Source organism: Entamoeba invadens (genome assembly GCF_000330505.1).
Source record: "Entamoeba invadens IP1 unplaced genomic scaffold scaff_1105074724362, whole genome shotgun sequence".
Classification (NCBI taxonomy): Eukaryota; Evosea; order Mastigamoebida; family Endamoebidae; genus Entamoeba; species Entamoeba invadens.
Window position 1 is genome coordinate 74,300 of NW_004440255.1, and position 9,919 is coordinate 84,218.

At 26.7% G+C, this 9,919-nt stretch overlaps 4 protein-coding genes across 4 annotated transcripts; 2 read left to right on the top strand and 2 right to left on the bottom strand.

The window, feature by feature from the left end:
- Positions 1 to 107: 107 nt before the first annotated feature.
- Positions 108 to 1,541, top strand: EIN_437100 (hypothetical protein; the record flags this gene model as incomplete). Its single annotated transcript, XM_004255503.1, has 1 exon — positions 108 to 1,541. The coding sequence occupies one exon, from the start codon at positions 108 to 110 to the stop codon at positions 1,539 to 1,541; it is 1,434 nt and encodes a 477-aa protein (XP_004255551.1).
- Positions 1,542 to 4,291: 2,750 nt separating this feature from the next.
- EIN_437110 (Megakaryocyte-associated tyrosine protein kinase, putative) lies at positions 4,292 to 5,221 on the bottom strand (the record flags this gene model as incomplete). The annotated part of the gene is made up of 1 exon (XM_004255504.1): positions 4,292 to 5,221. One exon carries the CDS (start codon positions 5,219 to 5,221, stop codon positions 4,292 to 4,294), a length of 930 nt encoding a protein of 309 aa, XP_004255552.1.
- Positions 5,222 to 7,579: 2,358 nt separating this feature from the next.
- Positions 7,580 to 8,161, bottom strand: EIN_437120 (hypothetical protein; the record flags this gene model as incomplete). The annotated part of the gene is made up of 1 exon (XM_004255505.1): positions 7,580 to 8,161. The coding sequence occupies one exon, from the start codon at positions 8,159 to 8,161 to the stop codon at positions 7,580 to 7,582; it is 582 nt and encodes a 193-aa protein (XP_004255553.1).
- Positions 8,162 to 9,541: 1,380 nt separating this feature from the next.
- EIN_437130 (hypothetical protein) lies at positions 9,542 to 9,889 on the top strand (the record flags this gene model as incomplete). Its single annotated transcript, XM_004255506.1, has 1 exon — positions 9,542 to 9,889. The coding sequence occupies one exon, from the start codon at positions 9,542 to 9,544 to the stop codon at positions 9,887 to 9,889; it is 348 nt and encodes a 115-aa protein (XP_004255554.1).
- Between the last annotated feature and the right edge of the window lie 30 nt (positions 9,890 to 9,919).

Consider the following 9,919-nt stretch of genomic DNA (forward strand, 5'->3'; position numbering starts at 1 on the left):
GTGACAAATACTTTGAATCTTGACGGATTGACTCAATTGCATTTTTGTGGAATGTGGTGTTCTACACACAAGACATATTATCAATTGCTCGTAACTTTATATATGCAATGAACGAGTTGAAAACCATCAATTTTACTGTTGTGTTTGATGATGGCATGTCTATCGAAAAACAAGAAAATGTGACGCAACTCCATTGGAAAGATTATAAGAACATCGTTGAAAGAAAATATGAAGAAAAATGTCTCGGAAGTGAAAACTCGATAATAAAAACGTTGAGCCAACCACTCGTATTTCAAAAATCTTCAGAACAGTACTCAATTGCTAAATTTGTGATAAAAAGTGGCGGCTTGTTTGACTTTACCAATTTAAAGATATCGTCTTTGAAGGTTACAATTCAAGCAAATAAAGTGATTTTGAAATTACCGAAAGTCCAGCAATTGAAAATTGTTAGTCCTGAGAATAAAGAGTGTAAAATTAATAAAGAAGATGTGTTACAGTGCTCTTCTCTATATTTGAAGGGCAATTTTATGGATTTACTTCATTTTAAATTCAACGAAAAAATCACATCATTTCAAATGAAGTCGAGTATGATGTGTACTTATGACTTTTCGTATGCTAAAAATTTACAATATGTAAACATTGAAAGTGACTTTGAAGCGATTGACCTGACGTTCTGTGTGTATCTCAAAGATGTTACAGTAACCAATTTGAAAAGGAAAGGAACTATAAATCTTCCATATGTCTATGGGCGTGTTACAATTCATGGGAATGGAGATGGATTATCAGTGAATGGTTCTGGATATAATGTGAAACTCTCTGGTGTTATTCAATCGTTTAAACCAATGAAACGCCAAATGAATGTTCTCGTCATCAAATGTACAAATAAAATTGATGTTACACCAGATGATACTTTTCGTGATGAGAAAAGAAACCGCAATGTTGTTGTCTTAAATACAAAAGATTTGGTTCTGAACGCACAAACTAATTTGGAGTATGTTGGAATTCCATATGATTGTAATGCAGTCAATATCACCGGATGTAACATCAAAGCAATTTACACAATAAACATGGAAGGCGTTTTCTTCTTAAAATTAGAACAAGACAAAATGGTGTTTGCGAATGAATATTTAAGATCGAAAAGAAGGAGATATCCACAATATTATCAAACAGATGCTGAAGCCAGAGTACATCTAACAAAGGAAATATTGAATTATTATTTTAATTGGAGAAAAGATATGAAACTGACTGTAGAAGTACATTGGTATTGCGTCTCCCTTCGACAGACAGATATACTAACAGAAGAGCATTGGTCAAAAACAGATAAGACTTGGGAACTCATTCAAGAGAAAGGTTGTATTGAAAAGGAGTACAAGAAACCTCATATGAAGAAAGTAATGAACAAAATTGATACAAGCGATATAGTAACCAAAATAGAACAAATGATTGATGAAGACGTTGATCAATGTGGTGTTGAATATTCAAATGATGAAAAAGATGAAGATGGTGATATCCAAGCCTATATGTATAAAGAAGAAGACTAATTCTATAGTATGTTATTAATATTCTATTAATAATAGTATTTTATTTTTTATATACAGTTAGTTTCAAATTAATTTAAAAATGTTCAACAAATAAATATGATTGTACCAAATAAAATAAAAATATTATCAAAATAAATTTAAAATGTTTCACAAAAAAACAAAAATGTACCTTTTTTTTCAAATGTCTCATAATTAATTATTATTGTTTCAAATAAAATTCTTTTTGTACAAATTTAAATTAAAATTGTTTCAAAATTGACATTTTTTGTTTCAAATAAAATTAACAAAAATAATAAACATTTAGCTATAAATCGTTTCTTTTTATCACTCTTTCGGCTATTTCGTTGAAAAAATTACCAATAACTTTTCTGACATCAAACTTTTCGATACTTTCAAAACAATCTCCAATATTTTTTAACAGTTCTTTTAAATCATTGTTCTCGAGTTTACCAACTCTAGTTTTCCATATACCAAATATATTTTCAATCGGATTGCACTCTGGAGAATATGGAGCATTAAAAAGAACTCTGCAGCCTCTATTTTCTGCAAGCTTGATGATTTCTTTTTGATGTACGGCAGCGTTATCCAATACAAAAACGACATTTCCAAACAAACAGATATAATGTTCAACAAGCAATTTAAATCCAGCAGAAAATATATCTCCATCAACGACTTGGTTAAACACCCTGCAAAATTTGCCTCCACTTTCTGCAATCGAACATATACAACTAATATTGAATGTCGACAGGGGAGAAATTCTAAAATGTTTTTGCCCTTTTAAACCCCAATGTTTTGTTCTTACATTACCCAATTTCCAATGAGATTCATCAACAAACACTACAGCAAATCCGGCTTTTTGACAACTTTTCAACTCTAACAATCTGTTGACACGTAGTTCTTTATTTTCTAATGTGTTGGCAACTTTTCCTCGTATTGACACTTTTGTAAATGACAGAGGATCTAGTTTGACATTTTTCATCAATTTTTCATTGGTTATGTACCTGTCTAATGAAGATACAGAAATATCGTAATTTTTTTCTGCTAAGGCCTTTTTGGCTTGCCTCAAAGACATATTTTGTTGACAAAGAAGCGAAGTTACCTCTTTCAACATGTCGTCTGTATATTTTGGTTTTCTTCCTTTCTTCTTCTTTGTTATATCGCTTCCATCTTTCAATTTTTTAATATAAAATTTCACTCTTTCTGTTGGTATTTTGGTTTTATTTACATACCAATCAACGGATTGAGACAATTCATTTTCTTCATACAACTCTCTAAGATATGAAATTTGTTCATCCGTGAGAGTATTGTAACATCTTTTTCGGTGTTTTTTAGTGTCTTCTTCCATTTGAGAAGATAATTGAGGATGATAATTGATTTGTTGTTCTAAAAGTGTACTTTCAGTAACCGGAGAAACGTTAGGGGGAGTGTTTGGAGGTTTACATAAAGGTCCTATAAAAGGTTGTTTGAACAATGCAATTTCAGACTTAGGCACATATTCGATAGAGTCACTCATATTGATTATAAAGTTTAAACATGTGTTTATGTATTCATTTATTTTGTTAAATATATTTAGAAGTTATAACATTTGCCAATTATTCAAGTTATAATTTTCATGTTTTTGTTAATTTTATTTGAAACAAAAAATGTCAATTTTGAAACAATTTTAATTTAAATTTGTACAAAAAGAATTTTATTTGAAACAATAATAATTAATTATGAGACATTTGAAAAAAAAGGTACATTTTTGTTTTTTTGTGAAACATTTTAAATTTATTTTGATAATATTTTTATTTTATTTGGTACAATCATATTTATTTGTTGAACATTTTTAAATTAATTTGAAACTAACTGTAAATGTTTAATTAAATAATAATTAATTCTAGTTATAAATTAAAATAAATATTAGCAACAGTTGATTCTCGTAAATCATTTCGACACTTTAAAATTTTTTAAAAATATTTTGAAAACAACAGCATATTTTTTAATACAACCAATTTATAATTTTTTAATTGTTATCATACAACGATTTTTATTTTTTACAACAAAATAATATTTACCATTCTAATAATTGCATGTGGTGAGAGTGTTAAAATTAATATAAAAGGAAAATATTAAAAATTTTATAATATGGTTATAATATTTTCAATGCAAAAAAATGAAAAAAACCAAAAAAATGATATATTTTACAACTATTCAAATAAAAATTATTATTATAAAAACAAACTATTAAGAAAGTATTATTTTTATATTATTGTTTTATTGATTTATTGTAACTAACAATCAAGTGCGAATAATTCATAGTGTAAGAACTTCATTTTTCAAATTGATATACCAATTTTTTCTTATTTTACTAATATTTGTTCGCTTTAAACACAAATTTTACAAGCATTTTATATGTGTTATTTTATATTTTTTGCAACAATTATAACAAAGTTGACCAACACACGTAACACTGATATTTAATGTAATTTTATTTTTTAATTAATTGTGAAAAACCAGAATTTAATTTTCTGGTTCTTCACAATTAAAGAATCCGCTATTTCCAAATGTAACCGAATTTTTTTACACAATTAAATGGCTTAAAAATTTACGAAAATACTATTTAATGAAAAATCATTTTATCACTATTTCAATGTTGTTTTATCTTTTGCAATATTGAAATTGTATACTTACGTTATTTTATACCTATTTATTTAATTATTTGTAATAATAAATAAAATATTATTAAATAAGGAAATATCAATGCTTTGTTAATAATTGTCTTCCTCTTCATCCTCGTCGTCTTCATCGACCTTCTCAGCCTCTTTGATCTTTTTCAAGTCTTCTTTTGTGTCTTCTTTCATCTCATTGTAGACATTTTGAAGTTGTTCTTTAATTTGAGTGAAAGTTGGTCTTTTTTCTGGATTTGTTTCAAAGCACATCGCGATGATATTCCACAATTTTTCGCCTCCGTTTTCCTTAAAAAGTTGTGTAATTTTCGGCTCTTCAAGTCGCAAGCCTTCTTCGACTTTTTTAAGAATGTCACCAGTTGAAACGTTCTCAAACGGGACTCTCCCGCCATTTAATATTTCCCACGCCGTCACACCAAACGACCAGACATCACTCTTTTCGTTATACTTCAAGTGGTTGTCTCCCTCTTTCGCGACTTCAGGAGAAGTCCATTTACGTGCAAAAGATCGAACAAGACTTGTGTCGTAGACATTACCAAAGTACGACACGTCAAGACCGCCAATGATGACTGTTATTACAGAGTTACTGTCTTTCGTGTATCCAAGATTTCTTAGTGATAAAGTTCCATCTCCGGATTGTGCAGATGTGATGTACTCCATTCCTGTTGCAACATCAATGATAAAATGTGTTCGCTCTTTAAGTCCATAATTGGAGGACTTTCCATTGCGGAATAACTTTTCAAGAGGTCCGTCATATCGTTTGTAGACCGTGTAAACGCTATTATCGTGTATGTATAGACCATATAATTGTACGACATTTGGATGGATGATTTGTTGCACTTTTGGGACAAGGGCTGACAACTTAGGAAGCTTTGCAGAGTCTGCTGCCATTTTGCGAAGTTCTTTGAAGACAACTTGTGTGCCGTTGTATGTGCCTGAGTACACTCCTCCGAAACAGCATACACCAACGCGAGTACTGATTACACAATTCTCAAGAAAAACAGAACTCATATCACTGGATTATTTAGTTGTTTTGTTGTTTTCTCCATAAAATAAGTGTAGTTATTTTTTAATAGAATTTTTATATTAATTTTGAATTATCATAAGCGATTTGTTTTAATGTTATTATTTTTTTAAATAAATAGCAAACAGTTTGGAAATAATTTTTGGTATATTATATATATTGTTATTATTAATTGATTTTATAAGAAAACTATATATTAAAATAAATATAATTATTTTATTATATTATTTTTTGTTTATTTAAAATAGTGTTGTAAATAATACATGATTGTTTAATTTGATGTCGATATTTGTGTATTTGAGAGTTAAAATCGATATATTCTTAAACTGTATTTAATTGAAAATGAGTAAATATGTTTTTAAAGAAAAAATTGTTTAACACTTTCACACCCCAAACTTTTTTTTAAGAAGAAAAATAAGTAAAAAAGAAATTGTCCAAATCAAAATTTTTATTATTTTTATTCCAAAACCCCTTTCTAACCCAAACCGGCCAATAGTCAGTTTTATTTTTCTTAAAATAATTTACAAATGAGAACTCGATTATTTAAGATTGATCAAAAATAATCTTTTTTGATGAAATTTCATATCGCTTTATAATCTTCAACATTTGATATAAAAACGCTTTATCGTCAATCCACTTAATGACAAACAATGTCAAATAGTCACATTAACAAATATGACGACAATATAAACACCAATATCGTTATAATCAAATGACAATATACTTTTTAAATAAAAAAACAACCAAATATATTAAACCATCATTAGACCCAAACCCCGTCTTTCTTACTTTCTAATGCTATGCTCTTGTTTAACACAAATAAACTCATCCATGTTTATTTGTGTGACTATAAAATATACAATTCAAATTTGAGTTGATAAAAAAATAAATAAAAATTTTCAAAAATTTGTTTTGTGTATGAAGGCAAAAAAAGGTTTAGGTATAATAAAAAAATAAAAATTTGATATTATTACGTTTTTGTTTTGAACGTGTTAATAGTAATAATTACTTCGTCTAATTATAAATTACAGTATTCCTTATATAAAAATCATTTAAACTATCAATAAAAATAATGCTTTTGTTTAATAATTAACATGAATTCACAAAAGCAATTAAATATATTTGCTTTTTCTCCATATTTGACTTGTGTAATATCATACACATTATAATCAACTCTTAAAAACAACAATTAATTATAAATTCAAGTTTTTTTCAATTTTAAACTCTTTAAATATTGTTCAATGTTATTTAAAATGTTAATCAAAATTTATTTTTAAGTAAAATAAAATACATATGTTTTTAAACAGGACTTACATTCCAACCAAAACATATGATTTTTAATTTTAATTGAAATAATATATAACTCTTAATTAGTTTGTTTTTAAACATGTTATCATGTATTTGTCTTTTATTAAGTACCTCGTGCGCTTTAAACATACCACAATGTGAAGTTGACGTTACCTTATTAAGAAATAACACAAAAATTGTCAAACATACGAACTCTCTACAAATGAAACAATATTTAAATGAAAATGTTACGTCTTATCGTATAACAAACTGCATTTTAAAAGATGGCGACATAAATGGAACACTTTTAACAGCTGTGGATGTAAAAAACACGTACATTAACAATGTTAAGCTATTCAACTCTTCAATACAATTTAATAATTCAAATAACTTGAAAATAATCAATTCGTTATTCCAAAATAGTAATTTGATTGTCAACAACCCTTTCAACATCTTATTGTCAAATTGTGTATTTAAAAACGTGACACTAATTTTTAACCCAATACAAAACGAAACAAATTCATTTATTCAATTTTTCAACACATCTTTTGAGATAAGTTGGGTCAACAACAAGTATCATTCCCGGTCCATTTTTGAAGACTATTACATCGATTTTAATAACAATTTAGTTCGTGGTACATATATCGAAAAAATCAAACAAAAAAGATCACTGAAAATCACCCAAATATTGGGAATAATATACGGTACGTTCTGTGTATGCGTGATAGTAGGGTTAAGCATTGTTATGTTTCCTCGAATAAAACCCATACCAATCGATGAAACATAAAAATAAAACATTTTTAATTAATTGAATTAAAAATATAAAATTGTTTTTGTTGTTTTTGATGTTTTTAATTTATTTTATTATATTTACATGATATTATTATATAAATTATAATTAATTCAACATTAAATTAATTATAAAATTTTTGAATAATTAAAATGGTTATATATATCAATACGTTTGATTGACAACTTAAAACACAATTATTATAATAATAAATATTGTTATTTTAATATTTATTATCAAAAAAATACAATTCAAAACAACAATCATTTCACTTAATTTTGGAAATTTTTTGTTTTAAGTTTTTAAATGCCCGATTACTCTTCAAATCTAGATCTGAGTCGAACAATTCACAAGCTTCTTGTAAATTTCGAACTCCCGTTTCAAGATAATTCATTTTTTCGAAAATTTGCTCTTTCTGTCTTGTGATTCTGACATTGGCTTGTACTCTTCTTCTTACTCCTGAAGCTTTTCCAAGCACGTTTTTCATGTTCTTTTTGAAGTCGTATTGCCCAAAAATACTTAACAAACGTGCCCACATTTCTTGTGTGGTAAGTTTATTATTTGTTCTCACTGCAACATTTGCTTCTTCTTTCATATTTAAAAGACACGCCTTGACTTTTTCAATGCTGTTGATATAACTGCTTCCAAAAACAAGAGTGTTTTGGCTTATCAAAGTGAGAAAAGCAGTCATTTCATTTCCAAAGAAAGCAAGTGTGTTTTCTAATCCTTGGAGTGAACGTAATGGATTGTAACGGAGACCGTATGGATTATCTTCAAAATCTTCTTCAAATGAAAATTCTAAAGAATTTGAACTTGTCAACAATATAAATGAAAGTAAGAGTTTAAGCATTCTGTTTACTGTTTAAGATGAAATCAGTTTAAATTAATTAATTTTATGTTAATTTGAAACAATTATAACTTTTCAAAAAAATGTTCAATTTTGATATAAGTTTTTATTGATTTAATTGATATGAAACTTTACTTTTGAGATTTGTAATCCAAACTATCATCAAAATTATATTATTGATAATTGTGATTTTATAAAAACTATTCTAAAATTTGTGATTGCTTGTGTTTAAAAACATCAAAAAAGGTTTTTTCAAAAAAATGTAACAATTATCAACAACTTAAAATATATTTATTTTGAGTCTTTTAAAAAGTACAATTATATATTTATATTTTATAAATAACATAATTGTATTACTAATAAGTATTATTAAGCTTTTTTATAATTTGTAATAAATATATATTACAATTTTTTTCATTTGTTATTGTAAAATAATTTAATTAAAAGCAGAAGTTTTAAAACAAAATATATATACATTAATAAAGACAATATCAATATGTATGACATCTTATGTATTTAACAATTTTATCACGTTTAATAAAATACAACCTACAATTACAACGTAATTTATTTAAAGATATCTTGAAAGTTAAAAATCATTATTAAAAAAATAAAATTTAATAAGAATAGAATAATTCATTAAAACTTACCAATTAAAAATCATTTCATTTAATCTAATGTATTAAAATAATACTTCAAAAATACAAACTGAAATATCATTACTTAATGTGTGTTCATCTAGATAGGTGTTATTTAATGAATGTTGCGTTATACTTCAATACCAAAGAAATAATTTATTCATTTATTTTGATTTCGAAAAATTGTGCAATTTCAATTACTTCGCTTTATTTATCTCCAACATTTAAAACTGATTCTGATGCCACGTGGTTCATAGCACATTTTAACACAACAACATTTGCTTTTGGAAATCATATAATTTCCGTTTTTTCCATTTCATTTAAAGTCAAATTCATCCAGTTTCCAAATTTCATTAGAGATTTTTATACACACAATTTAAATGAAAACGAACTTCCTGATATTTTAAAAAAGTCACTGCTATATATTTTGGTGTTGGAAATCAGATTCCAATAAACTCAAATCCAAAACTTATTGAAACACTTATAAAAAATGCACGTCATTTTACTAATTTACAAAAGATAGAAGGCGACATTGAAATTATTACCGAATTTCTCGAAATGTACACGAATTGGGGTTCAAATATGGTAAATAACCTAAATAAAATAGTTATATGGTCATTGGACGAGCAATACATTCGACTCACAGAAGAAATTTACAACTTTTTAATAAGAATTCAAAAATGTGTTTCATATTCACAAACTTCTGTTTATGTTATTTGTGATTTTTTTTGATTGTTCAATTGATATGTATGACAAATTCGCGACCCTAAACAGAATTTCATTTTATCATAAAATTGTCGGTGGCAATTCAAACAAACTTTTCAAAGAGGAGAACATCTTTTTTGAAAAAGGAGAACTTTTTATTAGAGGCGATGCAAACAGCAAAACAATCAAACAAATTATTGAAAAGACTGCGACACACCGTGTCGTTCATTGCTACTATGCAAATTCACAAAGTGTTTGGAAATTACCCAAAAGTGTCACAGAATATTTACTAACTACAACTAATATTACAAATCATGATACAATTAAGTACAATGTAGATGTAAAGTACGTACAAACAATGAAATTGCACGAAGTCTATAAAAACTGAATTTTCCAACAACTTTTTATCGCTCAAAAT